An 18,441-nucleotide genomic window follows, 5' to 3' on the forward strand; every position below is an offset into this window, starting at 1 on the left:
ATCTCCTTACATATTTGCTCTTCCAATTCTCGCTCCCCATTTGGCGGTCTATAATACACCCCTATAAGTGTTGCTACCCCTTTCCCATTTCTCAGTTCCACCCAAATAGCCTCCCTAGACGAGCCCTCTAATCTATCCTGCCATAGCACTGCTGTAATATCTTCCCTGATAAGCAATGCAACACCTCCACCTCTTGCCCCTCCAATTCTATCACACCTGAAGCAACGAAATCCTGGAATATTTAGTTTCCAATCACAGCCCTCCTGCAACCATGTTTCACTGATCGCCACAACATCATACTTCCAGGTGTCTATCCAGACTCTAAGTTCATCCACGTTTCTTACAATGCTCCTAGCATTAAAATATACACATTTAAGAAACCCACCCTCTCTTATTCTCTGTTTATTGTCTTTTTCTTCTCTCTCCCCTACATTTTGGGTCAGAGTGCTACCATTCTCGGCCTCCTGCCTCACACACTGACTGCTAGTTTTCCCAATTTGAGTCCCTCCCCCCAACCATACTAGTTTAAAGTCTCCCCAGTAGCCTTTGCAAATCTCCCCGCCAGGATATTGGTCTCCCTCGAGTTCAAGTGCAACCTGTCCTTTCTGTACAGGTCGCACCTTCCCCAATTATTTAGCTTTGAAAAACTCCTTTGTTGCTTTAGCAGTATGTTTGGGATCATTGTCTTGCCGTAGAATGAACCACCGGCCAATGAGTTTTGAGGCATTTGTTTGAAATTGAGCAGATAGGACATGTGTATACACTTCAGAATTCATTATGCTACTACCATCAGCAGTTGTATCATCAATGAAGATACTGTGATGTTTGGTGGACTGTGTGGGGTGGGAGGACCCGTTGCTGCTCCTGTTCAGCAGGTGGCGTTGCACAGGACAAAGGGAGATGTTTTTGTATATAGTTTATTTACAGAAGAAGTAACTGAAGCCTCATATGCTGAAATCACAACGGCTTTGCAGCTGCATTTCGAAGAAATTCGAAATTTCCTCGCAGCTCGCCTTGATTTCTACAGGACGGTACAACAGGAAGGGCAATCGATTACCGAATGTCTTGCCGGACTTCGCACCAAGGCAAAGGCATATGATTTTAAAGCTCAATGCTTTGAAAAGTGCCAAGACATTGCGTGCGGGATAGACTGGTCATGGGCTGCAGGCACGCATTCATCCAGCTGGCGATTCTCAAGGAATTGGACACTTCATTGAAGAATGTGCTACAGTATGCTAAGATGGCCGAGCGGCTAAGTAAAGAACTGCACAAAATGGCCAGCGAAACAGCGTCGCAGCTCCCTCAGGAGGTGCATACAGTTTGTCAGACTCGTCCACAATGCCAGATTCCGCAACGCCAGAAACCACTTGATCGACCCAGAGCAAATCCGGAGAAGGTGGGACAGTTTCAGAAGAGCCGTCCCCCTGTGGGGGGAGGATCGAAACGCTGCTACCGGTGTGGCTCGACTGCTCATCATCACTGTGTGTGACTGTATATCAAGTCCGTTTGTTATGCCTGTTACCGAAAAGGTCATCTCCAGGCAGTGTGTCAATCCGTAGAAAAGCTGAGAAAGGGCAAGAAAGCGCAAAACACAGTCGACCAAATCACAGAGACTATTTCCGTTGAAGTGCTCGGGGTGTCTACGATCACCGACAAGCCGAGGATTTCGCTGCGGCTCTCGAACGTCGATCTACAGTTCCAGGTGGACACTGGTGCGGCTGTATCGCTAGTGGTTCAGGACATCCGGGAGGATCGGATCTCCGAAACTCAAAACCGGCCAACATCCGCCTTTTCGGATACGGACGGAAGCCCATTCCCACGAAAGGCAAATGCACTGTCGCCGTTTCCTGTAATGGTATGACACAGATGTTGCCGCTGATCAGCGTTGGTAAAGAAGGTACATCCCTGTGCGCCATCGACTGGATCCATGCTTTCAAGCTTGACATGAACGCCTTGATCTATGATGGATCAACTATGGCATTGTATCTACCACGGATTGCAAGATGGTCAGCAAGTGCGAGAACAACATGCAGAAGATTCTTGACCAGTTTCCGGCCATTTTAAACACGCACAAGGGGCTGTTCAGATACAACCGATTGTCGTTTGGACTGGCGCCGGCGCCGGCCATCTTCCAGAAACTGGTCGACAATCTGGTTGCCGGGATTCCGTAAATAGCCGCCTACCTGGATGACATAATTGTCACCAGCCGGACAGAGGAAGAACACATACAGAACCCAAAACAGGTCCTCACGGAGGGGGGAGGGAGGAGGGGGGAGGGAGGAGGGGGGAGGGAGGAGGGAGGAGGGAGGAGGGAGGAGGGAGGAGGGAGGAGGGAGGAGGAAGGAGGGAGGAGGGAGGAGGGAGGAGGGAGGAGGGAGGAGGGAGGAGGGAGGAGGGAGGAGGGAGGAGGGAGAGGGAGAGGGAGAGGGAGAGGGAGAGGGAGAGGGAGAGGGAGAGGGAGAGGGAGAGGGAGAGGGAGAGGGAGAGGGAGAGGGAGAGGGAGAGGGAGAGGGAGAGGAGAGGGAGAGGGAGAGGGAGAGGGAGAGGGAGAGGGAGAGGGAGAGGGAGAGGGAGAGGGAGAGGGAGAGGAGAGGGAGAGGGAGAGGGAGAGGGAGAGGGAGAGGGAGAGGGAGAGGGAGAGGGAGAAATTGAGGAGGCGGAGAAGCTATTCAGGAGACAGAAAATACGTAAATCTCAGGACCAGACAATATTTCCCCTTCTACGCTTCAGCTCTATGCCAAACAACTGGCAACAGTCTACACAGACATTTTCAATCAGTCCTTGCAAACCTGCACTGTCCCTGCCTGCTACAAAGTCCCCACTATTGTTCCTGTACCCAAAAAGCCAAGGATTACTGGTCTTAATGACTACAGGTCTGTCGCACTGACCTCTGTAATCATGAAGACCCTTGAAGGGCTTGTGCTGGCTCACCTGAAAAATATCACAAAACTCCTGCTGGACCCCCTGCAGTTTGCATACCGGGCCAATAGAGGATGACGCAGTCAACCTAGGCCTGCACTTCATCCTCCAGCACCTAGACCACCAGGGGACCTATGCAAGGATTTTGTTTGTAGATTTTAGCTCTGCTTCAACACCATTGTGCCAGCTACTACACTCCAAACCCTCCCAGTTGACTGTTCCTGACAGACAGGAAGCAGCATGTGAGGCTGGGAAAGCAAATCCTAGACCCGCTGACGCTCAGTATAGGAGCACCGCAAGACTGCGAACTCTCTCCTCTCCTTTACTCTCTCTACGCCAGTGGTTCTTAACCTTGTTGGCCCCACGACCCCATCAGGCATTCCTGGTCAGTACGGTGACCCCGAAACAAAAATTGAAAAAAAACCAGCCCGATTTATTAAAACATGTCTGCCAATTCTCAGTCAATGGGATGGCTGAAATTGCTTCGCAGCCATCAGGCGATCAAAATGAGGAGGAATGCTCGACAGGCAGCACCTCATGTCAGAACCGATCACAAGCCTATTGCGTGCCTTCGTTTTCAGAGTTACCATGGTTGAGAATCCAGCCTCACAGCGATAGGTTGAGGGGGGCTGGACCAATAGGGTCAGGGCCTTCTTCGAAAGGACAGGACAGTCCTTCACTTTCAGCCAAATGGTGGCGAGCTCGCCATGAAGTCACTCTTGAGCTGCGCATCTTCACGAATTCGGTAAAATTCAACCTTCGCAGCCACGTCAGTATTGCTGATGGCACCGTCTTCAACGGAAAAGGGTCGGACGATCCACTCATCACGAGAGCAGTCGTCCAGTCCGGGGAAGTAAAGTTCGATGGCTTCACTAATTGCCAGAAGGTAGGTTGAGATCTCCTCGTGGAAGTGGCATTCAGCATCTGGCGTAGCATCCAGGAGAGTCATCATCTCAGGGAAGATAGTCGTGTCACCGTCCTGGACTCTTCTCTGGTAAAGGTGAATCTTCTTCCTGAACGCTGCCACTTTGTTACGAGCCGTGTGTAGCATTGGGAAGTTTCCTTGGAGTGACAGGGTCAAGGAATTCACCTCGGTGAAGAAGTCAGCCAAGTAAGTAAACTTCGTCACGAAACGTCATCAGTTAATCCTGCATCTTTTCATGAAGCTGATTCTCCTTCTCGGTACACCCTCTCTCCAAGAACAGCGTTATTTCCTATCAAAGTTGAATCATACGATTGAGAACTTTACCACACGAAAGCCAGCGCACCTCTGTGCGGAATATCAGAACAGTGAAATCGGCGCCCATTTCTTCACACATTGCTTTGAAGATTCTTGAGTTTGTTGCGCTCCCTCCAATGGGGTTCACAATCTTCACCACATCTGAAAAAACTTCTCGAAGACCAGGAGGGAGGGTCTTCATCGTTAAAGCATGGCTATGTATCATGCAGTGGGCGAAGGAGACATGGGGAGCGACATCCTTCACAAAGGTTTTGCAGCTGGATCTGCATCCGACCATGGAAGGTGCCCCATCGTACACACCCCGACAAGTCGTTCCCAGCCAAGCTCATGTTTGATGAGAATGGCTTCCAGCATTCTGAACACATCTTCTCCCTGAGTGGTAGTGGGACAATGGCTCTGAGAAAAGGTACTCCTCCTTCATAGCTTCTCCGTCGAGGTAACGAACGTAGACTAGCAGTTGGGAACATGAAGCAGCATCTGTTGACTCGTCCAGTTGCAGTGAATACACTGGACTGCTCTTCACCACGCTCACTACTTGCAGCAGAATATCATTACTCATATCTGAGATTAGATTTTTGACTGTGTCATTCGAAAGGGAAATCTGCCTGAACTTGTTTGACTGCTGTTCCCCCAGCACCAACATCGCTGCTTCGAGAAGGCATGGCTTGATAAGCTCTTCACTGATGGTGTGAGGTTTCTTAGTCCGTGTGATTCGATAAGCAATCTGGTATGAAGCCTCCAGCGCTGCTTCATTTTGATGACGTAGTGACCCGTCGAATCGACACGGGAACCCTTGAGTGCGGCTTCTTTTCATTTGAAATAGTCCACGTCCTTCCCCGCCAGGTCACTGTGACAAAACTCCAAATGGATCTTCAGTTTGCTGGGCTTCATGCTCTCGTGGCTCAAAGCCTTGGCACAGATAACACATTGCGGCTTGACCACGGATTTTTGAACAATGCTTGTGAAGCCGAACTTGAGAAATGCTTCTCTATGCGTGCGCTTCTTGGCAGACATGGTTCATACAGTTCGTGTGCGTATACGTAATCACATACGTGAACAGAATACTGTGTGTGGTATGTACCTTTGTTAGGTTCCTAAAAATGGGCTCAACAAATTGATGTTATTGATGACCCCTTCATGACCCCTGGAAAAAACCCAAATGACTCCAATGGGGGTCACGACCCCCAGGTTAAGAACCACTGCTCTACACCAACGACTGCACCTCCACAGACTCAAGCTTCTCAAGTTTGCGGACGACACAACACTAATTGGACTGATCCAGTGTGGGGAGGTATTTGCCTACAGACAGGAAGTGACATAGATTGAGTCCTGGTGCCATCAAAACAACCTGGAGCAGTGGAATTGATTGTAGACTTTAGGAGAGTACCTCCTCCCTTCCCCCCACTCACCATCAATAACACCAGTCACATCTGTGGAGCAATTTAAGTTCCTTGGAACCATCATCTCCAGGGACATTAAATGGGAGGTCACTATCGACTCCACAGTCAAAAAGGCCCAACACTATCTGCCACAGGCAATGGTGGTCCAGTTTTATGCTGCCATCATAGAGTCTGTCCTCACCTTCTCCATCATGGTCTGGTTTGGCTCAACCACCAACATCTGGAGGCTGCAGCGCGTCGTTCGATCAGCCGAGAAAGTTGTTGGCTGCAACCTTCCCCCCATCGTCGAACTGTACACTGCAAGGGCCAGGAAGCGAGCGGGTAAGATCATCTCTGACCCCTCTCACCCTGGCCACAAACTCTTTGAATCACTTTCCTCTGAGAGACGATTCAGAACTGTCAAAGCCAGACATAAAAACAGCTTTTTTTCACGAGCAGTAGCTCTACTCAACAACCAAAAGTCTGTAGCCTCCTTTTACTCTGGTATTTTACTTCATTCTTCACATGTTTAAATTATAATGGTTTATTCTTAATTGTTTACTGTATATCGTGTTGTTACTTGCAAGCAAAGCACCAAGGCAAATTCCTTGCAGGCAGAGATGCTGCCTGATCCACTGAGTTACTCCAGCATTTTGTGTCTACCTTCGATTTAAAACAGCATCTGCAGTTCTTTCCTGCACAAATTCCTTGTATGTACACATACTTGGCTAATAAAATTCATTCAATTCAATTCAATTCAACTTGCTTGAAGGTCCACATTATCGTAAGAATGCATTGTGTGTGCATGGTTTCAAGTTCAAATTTTCAAGCAAAGCATACAACAAAACAGTAGCTTTGGCACAATAATAAGCCAAAACTCGGATGAGTTTCACAAATATTTCTGCATCTAGCAAGCTTTTAGTTAAATATCAAACTCTGAGTAAAATTCTCAGCCCTCACTATTAATTGATAAAAATTACACTGAAATGTAATTCAAATAGATGCAAATCTCTAGAAGTATGTGCATTAAACAGCTGTAGCCATAAACCACATCAATCTGTTCTGCTTTGTTCACATTCAACAGTCTGCCTTGTACTCTCTGAAAAGAAAACTGACTGGTTCCAAGCCCAAGGGGCAGGTGCATCTATGCATAACCTTCCTTCCCCTAACTGCGCATGAGGCATTCTGCGATAGTTTGCAAGGACTGAAAGTAACAGATGAGACCATCTGTCGATCCAAGCAAACAGATCTGTAAACTGCTGGATACCACGATTGCACCAAAGAAGTCAGGCATCGACAAACATCCTGCTGGGCTCCATTTATGGAGCTTAGACAAGCCCAACAGCATGCTTCAGACTCTGTCAACCTGAATTTCCCTAAGCGGCCTCATGTGAACCTGTCACACAATGGTCAAAGGACCTTTTAATTTGAATTTAATTACTTCTTAGAACCATCAGCATCGTATCTAAGAACTTTAATGTAGTCGGAAACATTAAATCACCACCCTGTCTTACACAAAGCAGAAGATTTCCTGCTCTTCAGATTTAACACCAGTTTGACAGAGTTTAACATTTACACAAGAAAGTACATTGAGATTTATTACACCAATTCTAATTCATTGCATGTGCGTTGGAACGGGAGGAAGCTACGATTTAACGAAAGCAGCATTATTTCCACAAGAAGCATTTGTTGTGGAAGAATAAGATTGAAAATGAAAAATTATAACAGATAGGAAAAAATATAAAGGACATGGATATGTTTCTAACTGCAACCAAAACCATAACAGACATCACTAAACTTACAAAATTATGGATTTTGAATCGTTTTGGTGAATTTAAGCTCCGCTTGATAAAAAGCATTAAGAACAAAGTCAGGTGCAGACCAGTGACACAGAAACATGCTTCAACCCACCCTGGCATTGTGGAGAGTGGGGGAGGAGGGAGCAAAGTTGTTTTGGGACTATCAGTGCATTGCAGGAAAGGGAGCAGTAGAAGACAGGAGAAAATTTGTCATTTAATAAACATGATTTTAAAATTCATGCCGTCTGTCCCCTGGCACGACATCATTAAGGTACAACAGAAATATGGACAGACACTTTACTGTTGGAGGTGCAAAAAGTCATTTTGCAGGCAGCAAGTTCTCACAAACATTAATTACATAAAGACCAAATAACCTGTTCATAATGACCAGCATCCCTGTTTGAGTCATGAAGATTAGGGGTGATATATTGTCCAGGCACTGGGAAAAAGTGTCAGGTTTTTTTTGTCCACCCAAGAGCAATGAACGGGCCTAATTTATCATCGCAACTGAAAGACTTCAGCATACCCCCATCACAATTCTGCACTGTTAATTTCACTTTGGAAGAGAAAAGAAACCTAATGCAAGGACAATAGAAGGAGAATGGCGAGGAACAGAATAAAAAGGAACGTGAGGGCTAAAACAAAAAACTAGCGTGCAAAAATAAGCTGCGAGTATGAGAAGTATCAGAGGTATAACGCAAAAGAAAGAATGGACTAATACAGATAGGAAATTGGAGTGGAAAAATAAAATAACATTTTTACAGCTTCAATTTCAAAATGTAGCCCTTTCGTATAAATTTCCTTTTCTGGCAGACATTGATAAACATTATGAGAACATATATCTTATTCTGTTAAGTAGCAACCTTAAATCATCATGTGTAGGAAGGAACTGCAGTTGCTGGTTTAGAAACATAGAAAAAAGGTGCAGGAGGAGGCCATTCGGCCCTTCAAGCCCATTCATTGGGACCATGGCTGATTGTCCCCTATCAATAACCCCTGCCTGCCCTCCCCATATCCCTTGACTCCACTAGCCCCTAGAGCTCTATCTAACTCTCTCTTAAATCAAAGGTAGACACAAAATGCTGGAGTAACTCAGCGGGACAGGCAGAATCTCTGGAGAGAAGGAATGGGTGACGTTTCGGGTCGAGACCCTTCTTCAGACAGATCTTTCGGGTCGAGACACTTCGTCAGACTGCATCATGATGAGTTCAACGATGATTAATGAGGAAGATGGGGCAATTTCACGAAACAATGAGTTTAATGCAAAATTACGGTGAGGTACAAGTACAGGGAAATCTTGCTTGCAGCATCATCGCAAGGAACATACACTCAAGCAACACTCACAAGCATAAACATCTGTGATAGGCAGGTTACAGGAGAGTATTCTACGGGATAAGATAAGATATCTGAAATTGGATCGATAGGTGTTGGTTAAGGATAGTCAGTTGGTTTTGTGCCTTACAAATCCAATTGAGTTTCTTGAAAAGGTAACCAAAAAGTTACCTGTCTATATCCACCAGCAGGGCCTTTGATTAAGTTCCACATGGTAGGCTGTTCTGGAAGGTAGGTTGCATGGAATCCAAGGAGAGCTGGCCGACTGGATTCAGAATTGGATTAATGGGCACCGAAGGGTGATGGTGGAAGGATATTTTTTGGTGTGGAGGCCTGTGACTAGTGTTGTGCCTCAGGGATCTGTGCTGGGCCAATGTTGTTTATATTTACAATTCGGATGAGAATGTGGATAGCATGACTAGTAAGATTGTATATGACACTAAAGTGGGAGGCTTTTGTAATATTTCATCCATTTTTTGGCCAAAGACTGCACGACTGAATTAATATTTGAGATTATACCAATCTGCTATTGAGTTGGATTTATGTTAATGATTATCTCCAGACATTGTTAAAACATTTGACATACATATCACGGGAATATATAAAAAGTTCAAATTCGTCAAACAAGCCAAACTCAATTGGACTTAATTGATACAATGCATTGGAGTAGTAATTTGCCACACAGCTTAATCTTGGCACGTTTCTCTCCATTTTATTGGTGAATGGCTTGGTGAACAGCTCCATTCAAGACTACATGAAATTGCGGCGAATTGTGGGCACAGCCCAGACCAGACCATCACACAAACCAACTTCTCCCTTCCATTGACTACCTCACGCTGCCTCGGCAAGGCCAGCAGAATAATAAAGGACAAGTTGCACCCAGGACTCTCCCTCTTCCCTCTTCTCGGGCAAAATATATAGAAGTATGAAAACGGACACCGCCAGATTCAGGGACACTTTCTTTCCAGCTGTTATCAGGCAACTTAACCATCCTACTGCAACCAGAGAGCAGTCCTGAACTATTATCTACCTCATCGGGGACCCTCGGACTATTTTTGATCAGACTTTACTGGTTTTACTTTGCACTAAACGTTATTCCCTTATCATTTATCTGTACACTGTGAATGGCTCGATTGTCTGGGGAGAAGGAACGGGTGATGATTCGGGTTGACTAGTCTGAAGGGTCTCGACCCGAAACGTCACAAATTCCTACTTTCCAGAGATGTTGCCTGTCCCACTGAGTTACTCCAGCTTTTTGTCGGTTTAAACCAGCATGTGCAGTTCTTTCCCACACACATTGTCTTTCCGCTGGTTGGTTAGCACACAACAAAAGCTTTTCACTATACCTCGGTGGTACACGTCATAACTACTTGATTGTGAAGTGGCAGCATTCGATATGCACAGTTTTAAGTACACTTAAAAAAATATGAAATCACTGCAAATTTTACATTAGGATAATAAGTAAGCTTGCATGGAATGTTAGCGGTGTCATCTTGACTGTTATATTTCTCTCTATGGAGAGGCGACTTTTTCCATGTCGTCTCCCCCGTGGCCTAACAGCAAGGATCGGTGCGGCCTTTCCCGGAGACGTGCCCAGGGCTTCAGCAGCAAGCGCAGCGTGGACTCTCGGCGTAGAGCAGGCGAGCCCTCACCAGGGCTTCAGCGGCAGGCGCAGCGTGGACTCTCGGCATAGAGCGGGCGAGCCCTTGCCGGGGGTCGCGCTCCGTTCGCTGGCCCGCGGCAGCCTGAAGTCGCGGTCTGCAGAGCTCCAGCCGGCGCGGCGTCCGCAGCCTGGGTTCCCTCGTTGGGGACCTGGGAGAAGAAGCTCCCACTGCCGGCCAGTGGCCAACTTGTACCGCAGGCGCGGCGTGGACTTACCATCAGGAGCGGAGTCCCTCACCGGGGATCCCTGGAGGGGAGCTTCGACCGCCGGCCCTGTGGTCTGCGGTGCTTCTGGCTGCGGCGCGGACTTTAGATCTTCGACTGCCGGCCTGCGGCCTACACCAACCTGAAGCCGCGGTCTCCGGTAGGGAAGCACCGATTCAGGGCTTAGCTGGACTTTTTACCTTGTCTGCACATCTGGACGCCCGCAGTGGGTTAAGGTCCCGACCACGAGGGAAAATGGAGGAGGACTGGCCAAATGTTGTGCCTTCCACCACAGTGATGAATGCTGTGGTGGATGTTTGTGTAAAATTTTTAGTGTGTTTTTGTGTGTTCTTTCATTGTACTGCTGCTGGCAAATTCATTTCACTTACATTTTATGTACGTGACAAATAAAACTGATTGTATTGATTGTATTGTATATTTACAATGTTTTCAAAATCTTGAACTTCTATCATAGTTTTTCAAACTACAATATTTTTAAAGTCTTGCAATACAGCAATAAAAATATCTTGACTCCAATTTTTATTTCTACTGCAAAATATTGGAGATCCAGGACACCATGCGGTATTTCCTTGAACAGAGACTCAATCAATTTCTCTCCACTAACACTCACCTCCGCCTGGTGGAACATGTCCCAACCCTCAACAACTTATCTTTTTACTCCTCTCACTTTCTCCAAGTTGAAGCTGCAACCATCGGCACTCACATGGGGTCCAGCTATACTTGTCTTTTTGTTGGTTATGTTGAACAGTCCTTGTTAGAAGCGTATATTGGCACCATCCCCCAACTCATTCTCCGCTACATGAAATCGTTGATTTCATTAACTTTACCTCTAACGTCCACCCTGACCTCAAATTCACTATCTCCAACATCTCTCTACCCTTTCTTAATCTGTCTATCTCTATCACAGGGAACAGAATATCTAACATCTAGTACAAGCCTACTGACTCCGACAGTTATCTGGACTATACTTTCAGTCGCCCGCCTCTTGCAAAGAAGCTATCTTCTACCCCCAATTTCTCCTCCTTCACCACATCGGTTCGCAAGATAAGGCTTTCAATTCCAGGACATCAAAGAAATCCTCTTTCTTTATTAAATGTCCTTCTGTCATAGATGGATTCCTCACACATGTCTCCTCTGCGTCCTGCCGTTCTGCTCTCACTTCCCCTCCCCCCCTCCAGACAGAAGAAGGTTAGAGTTTTGTTGGTCCTCACATTTCACCCCATATTGCAGAGACCAAGCGTAGACTCGGATACGCAGTGAGTCAGGCTCAAACTTGGATACAACATAGAACAGTACAGCACAGGATCAGGCCCTTCAGCCCACAATACACACTATCTATATCATGCATGAAGCCAAGACCAACTCTTTTCTGCACATAGTCCAGAGCCGCTGCCTGAAAAAAGCACTGAGCATAGCAAAGGACAGACTGCACCCACTCCACACACATCTAGATCTCCTGCCATCAGGAAAGAGATACCGTAGCATCAAAGCCCGGACAACCAGACTGCTAAACTGGCTGTGAGGCTGCTAAACAGTCACTCCACCTGATTCTGCTGCTTTTGCACTGACAATTTAATAACTGGCACTGAGTAATAACTCTGGCACTGGCTCAGGCCACTTAAATCAGCTGCCCTGGACATTTTATGACTGTTTTTACTTGTATTTTAATGTTGCTGTTTTTACCTGCACTTTTTTAAACTATCCGTACTGTTTTATCAGGAACTGGATTGTTTTTTTTAATCGTTTTTATTTTATGCGTGAAATGTTTAAGTTTTTATGTGCGATGCTCCGGTATTCCCTGGGAAACGTCTTCTCATTTTGCACTGTACAACTGTTGCTTTGCAAGATGACAATAAAGGATGATAATGATAATAATGATAATAATGATAATATCCCTCAATTCCCTCTCGTACACTGCAATTCAGTTTATGTTCACAAGGCAAACATTCAATATTAACTTACCTTTACCAATTTGCATTAACAAGTTGGGTTTATACCATTTTTTGCTTTATTACATAGCCGAAGTAAATTATTTAAAATCATGAAATACTGGCTTTAAAGCAGTCAATGGTTTTGGGAGCATCACTTTGAAAATGTAAAAGCCTTTGTTGTAAATCAAGAAACAAATCAATTCAACGTACTTTTGGAACCAAGAGAAATAATGCACGTAAATGACCATCAAGCAAAATCACTTTCTCATTCTTCTTGACAACAGAATATCATGGTCAGAAGTCAAATGCAATGAAAGTGGCAATTTTCTCAGAGTGGCAATAGCCATATCTGTAGTCAGAGTTCGAGACACCCATATCTGTAGTACACTGGTGACTCAATTTGTCTGTCCATCTCACCCTGCAAAGAATATGTGCACCACTGTCTGATATTTTAGATTTCCTACTCTCCGATTTTCCAACTTTCAAAACTGATTGTATGTTCCTCTGAACTTCATCTCATTTCTTTCAGCTAACACCAAGGATTACACATATGGTCCTTCACTGCACAACACCAAGGACATGAATTCAGCAAATTTCAACTGATTGGTGTTTCAGACAGAACCTACAGTTCTGAGTGCAAATCATCAGACTCATCTGATTTTACATTAACTTTTAAAAACACTTTTTTTAGCTACAACTTACAATACAATACAATTTTATTGTCATTTGAGCCTCAGTGAGCCTCAGCTTCAGCATGTGTTACTCCATGATAAGCAACATTTGGCAACTTTTGCAATTTTATAAGTGTGGGAATGATAGAAATTCCTTAAAATAAAATGTAAACATCTTTGCAATTTCAAATAGTGAAACATTGCAGCGAACTGCTGAAGAACAGCCTTCTTGCATTGCATCCGACAGTCTTAATTAAACATATGCTGGATAGATCTTAATAAATGTACCCATTCTCATTTCTGGTTTAGCAAAAGAAAAATTGTAATATCTTTCAAGCTTAATTTTGTGAAGGCACGTCCAAAGTTCTCTGTTACCAACACTATAACATTTTTAGCATTTTCTAAAAAAGCTACTAAAACTAAATGGTATGTGAGAGTGTGAGATATATGGATTACTTTAAAAAATATATAAAAGTATTTACATTAAAAGTTAAATTACAGAAATTAACAAACAATAATAGAGAGAAGCCTATGCAGATTACACACTCAATATGTGATACACTTTGTTGCCCGAACCAGAATAGCATAACAAGGATTCTGCTCAATCCTGGAGTATACTGGAATTTATGTTCCTTTGGTTATTGTTGTCAATTCCAATTAACTCGCTTCCTGATCAAAACCTTGGAAAAGATGTAACTTTTGATTGCTAGTAGATAAGCTATTAAGGGCAGATTCGTTTGTGCAGAAAATGATCTGTTCTGAACAGAATGACGCCATTGGTATTAACACATTATTAGAATTAACTTTTGTTAAAAAATACTGCAAAAAATGTACAGGGGGCTAAGAAGTATATGATATTATAATTCAGTTAAATAAATGACCAAAAACAAATCGCAAATATTATATGTTTCTAGTTGGGAATGATTACTTTGCATAGTCAAATTTGAGCAAACATTTATAACTCAGTGGGCAGCGATGCAGTGCTGTCATTTCACATGCATCGGTTAACTCATTTCTTTAAAAACAAAAACAATACTCTTTAACAAACCTATTACATATCTGAAAACACAATGACTCACCTGCACTAATGTCATCGTCTGCTAGGTCAGGTTCATCTTCTTGGACTTTGGTATCTGTCCCTTGTAATTCAGAACTTCCACCAACAGCTTGGATAGTTTCTGTTGTCGTACCAGCTAAAAAGAAACCCAAAGAAGTTATAACAATGTTTTTGTTTAGCTAAATCTGATCTTTTACCTTAAATCTGATATATTGCCACATATATTTTAACTTAGAATTGACCCTACACATACCCAAAGCAAGGCAAATAGAAAGCTGTGGTTATACCAATGAGTTGCAATAATGGAAACTCAAGGAACTGAAGATGCTCGTTTATACAATGTGTAAAAAGACAGAAAGTGCTGGAGATTATGGATAGGTGAGGGTTTGGGTCGGAACACTTCCTCACGCTGTGGTGGTGGGGGGGACGGCTGAAAGAGAGGTGGGAGCAGAACAAAGCCTGGCAAGTGATAGCTGGATATCGGTGGGGGGGATGGGATGATTGGTAGATAGTCAGACGAAGGCCAAAGATGAGAAGACAAAAATATACAAATTGTGAAATATAGGTGGATGAGAATTGGGGGGGGGGGGGGGGTGGAGGAGGGGGGAGGGGGAGAGGGAAGACATGGGTGCGCATCCAGGCGGCCACAGGGAAGGAGGGTGGGTTTCTGGTTAGTTGCCTAAAATTGGAACATTCAATGCTCATACCATTAGGTTGTAAGCTACCAAGCAGTAAATGAGGTGCAATTTCTCCAGTTTACCTGTGACATCACTGTGTTAATGGAGGCGGCCCAGAACAGAAAGATCAGTATGGGAATGTGAATGTGAAGGGGAGGAACCAGGTGATCCAGCAGCCCTTGGCAGACCGAACATGTCGCCTCGTTTATGCTTGGTCTCATGGATGTAAAGGAGAATACATAGGGAACACTAAATGCAGTAGATGAAGTTAGAGGAGGTGTATACGAACGTCCGTCTAACCATTGGGGTCCTTGGATAGATGTGAGGGCAGCCATACAATCAAAAAGAGCACAATACACAATAGAATACAACATGAACATCCACCACAGTGGAATCAACATTCTTCACTGTGGAAGGCAATAACGTTCAGTCAGTCCTCCTCCTTTGTTCATCCGTGGTCGGGGCCATGAACCCTCCGCAGTCGCCGCTAAGGACGACCTGATGTACAGACCTCCATTCTGAATTCGGCCGCTTCCTACCGGAGACCGCGGCTTCACGATGTTAAAGGCCGCAGGCCAGCGATCGGAGCACTTCTTCTGGCGACCCCCAGCAAGGGATCGCCCGGCTCCGCGATGGAAAGTCCGCGCTGATCCCGCTGCTGAGGCTCTGGGCCCGACTCCGGGAGAGGCCGCACCAATCCAAGCTGTTAGGCCGCGAGGCAGGCCGAAAATGCGACGAGGAGAAAAGTCGCATTCCACCGAGGTAAGTGACTGATAAACGGTTTCCCCCTTCCCCGCCCCCACCAAAACACACTGCTAGACATACTAAAAACAAAAAAAAGTCGAAAGGACGAACAGCTGCTGGCGAGGCTGCCGACTCGCGGCGCCACCCTCTTCCTCTGGATTGCATTTATTTTAATGTGAGAGGCCTGACAGTTAAGGTGGATGAACGTATGGCATGGCTAGGTACATGCAGCTAGGGCATTATAGCCGTTACAGAAACCCGATTAAGAGACAGACAGCTTAATGTTCCAGGGTACATGTGCTACAGGAGAGATAGAGTTGGAGGCAAAAGAGGAGGGGGTGTTGCTTTATTGTTTAAGGAGTATGGCACGGCAGTAACCCAAGATGGCATTCATTACAGGTGGTTTGTCGAGTAAGGTTACATGGATGGAGCTGAGAAATAAAAAAGGGGATGATCACCTGGTTGGCAATGAACTCTATGTCCCCAAACAGACAACAGAAATTACAATAACAAATATGCCAGGAGATTGCAGGCAGCTGCAAGACTAATAAGGTTGTCATAGTTAGGCATTTTGACTTCCTAATGCCCCTGTCCCACTTAGGAAACCTGAACGGAAACCTCTGGAGACTTTGCGCCCCACACAAGGTTTCCGTGCGGTTCCCGGAGGTTTTTGTCAGTGTCCCTACCTGCTTCCACTACCTGCAACCACCTGCAACCTCCAGGAACCGCACGGAAACCTTGGGTGGGGCGCAAAGTCTCCAGAGGTTTCCGTTCCGGTTTCCTAAATGGGACAGGGGCATTATTGAGACTGGGATATCATAGCCAAAGGTTTAGGTGGGGTGGAATTTGTCAAATGTGTTCAGGAAAGTTTCCTTGGGAATTATGGAGTGGCCCCTGCATGGGTCAGCAAAGCTTCATTTATATTTAGGAAATATGGAAGAGCAAGTGACTGAAATGTCCATGGGCGAGCATCTTGTGACCGGCGACCTCTCTTCAATTAGATTTTAAATAGTAATAGATAAAGACAGGGTGGGCCAATAAGTTAAAAATTCTGTGCTGGGGCAAGGATTACATTGATTGTATTGGACAGGAACTTGCTCAAGTTGATTGGAGTAGGTTGTTTGCGATCAAAGGAACGTCCGGGTTCAGGACATGCATATTCCTGTTAGAGTTATGGGCGAAGCAAGTGGAAATTGGGAAGCTTGGATGACGAACAAAATTGAGGTTCTGGTCAGGAAAAAGGTGGCATGGGACAGGTAAAGGCAGTTGGGATCAAGTGTATCACTGGAGGAGATTTTCAAACTGAGGAGCATACTTAAGAATGATATCAGGAGGACACAAAAGGGGCAGGAGATAGCTCTGGCAGATGAAGGAAAATGAAAGAGATTTTAAACAGACATTAAGGGAAAGAGGGTCACTCGAGCGAGAATAGGGCCTTGCAAGAACCAAAGCAGTCATCTTAGTGTGGAGCCACAGGAGAGGGGCAAGGTCCTCAATGAGTATTTCTCCTCTGTTTTCTCCTCCGTTTTATGAAAACTGGGGAAGGGATGATTAATGGAAATATTGAGATCAGTACACATTACGGTTGAGGAGGTGCTGAACGTGCAAAGGTATATGAAGGTAAATGTCCCAGGCCTGATAAATCTGAGGATACTCTGGGAAGCTAGAGTAGAAATTGCAGGAGCTCTGGCTGAGACATATAAATCATCATTAGACATGACTAATCATTATACTGGAGGGTGACTAATGGTGTGCCTTGATTTAAGAACGGCTGCAAGTAAAAAACCTGGGAATCATAGACCAGTGAGCCTAACAGCTGTGGTAGACAAGTTACTGGAAAGGAATCTGAAGGTTAAAATATATATGCATTTGTATAGACAGGGGCTGATTAGCAATCAGCACCATAATTTTGTACATGGGAGATCAAGTCTTACAAATCTGATTGAGGTTTTTGAAGAAGTAACCAAAAAGCTTGACATGGGCAAAGCTCTAGACGTCATCTATATGGTCTTCAGCAAGTTATTTGGTACGGTTCCGCATGAAAGGCTGCTCTGGAAGGTTAGATTGCATGAGATCCAGGGAGAGCAAGCCAACTGGACAGAGAATTGGCTTCATTGAAGGAACCGGAGGGTGATAATGGAAGGTTGTTTTTCAGACTGGAGGCCTGTGGCTAGTGGGATGCCTGTGACAAGTGGGGTGTCCAAGGGATGGGTCCATTGTTTTTGGTGGATTATTTCAACAATTTGAATATTTGAATGAGAAGGTACAAGGCATGATTAGTGCATTTGCAGATCATACAAAAGTGGGTGGTACTGTAGACAGCAAAGGTGGTTATCAATGAATACAACAGGATCCTGATCAGCTAGGCAAGCGGGCTGGGGAATAGTTAATGGAGTTAAATGCAGATAAGTGTGAGGTGTTACATTTTGCAGAAGTCAAATCAGGACAGGACCTTCACAATGAATGGCAAGGCTCTGAGGAGTGCTGTGGAGCAGAGGGATCTGGAGTGCAGGTACTTAGTGCGCTGAAGGTGGCGTCACAGATAGATAGGGTGGTCAGGTAGGCTATCGGTACATTAGAACATAGAACAAGGATAGTACCAGAACTTGAGGGCCTGTTTTATAGGGCGAGGTTGGGCAAGCTGTGACTGTATTCCTTGGAGCGTAGGAGGATGAGAAGTGACATTATCGAGGTGTACAAGATCATGACGGGAATGGATAGAGTTGGTGCAGAGTCTTTTACCAAGAGTAGGGGAATCAAGAACCACAGGACATTGGTTTAAGGTGAGAGATGGTGATGGGAATA

At 45.1% G+C, this 18,441-nt stretch overlaps 1 protein-coding gene across 4 annotated transcripts in view; it reads right to left on the reverse strand.

Moving 5' to 3' along the window:
* Positions 1–18,441, reverse strand: part of wdr7 (WD repeat domain 7) — a 561,078-nt gene that overhangs the window by 314,449 nt on the left and 228,188 nt on the right. For all 4 annotated transcript variants that reach the window (XM_033033128.1, XM_033033119.1, XM_033033110.1 and 1 more), the window contains one exon: positions 14,238–14,351. In XM_033033128.1, the coding sequence (XP_032889019.1) occupies positions 14,238–14,351 (114 nt within the window). The remainder of the gene's footprint in view (positions 1–14,237; positions 14,352–18,441) is intronic.

Source organism: Amblyraja radiata, chromosome 1, assembly GCF_010909765.2.
Source record: "Amblyraja radiata isolate CabotCenter1 chromosome 1, sAmbRad1.1.pri, whole genome shotgun sequence".
NCBI lineage: Eukaryota > Metazoa > Chordata > Chondrichthyes > Rajiformes > Rajidae > Amblyraja > Amblyraja radiata.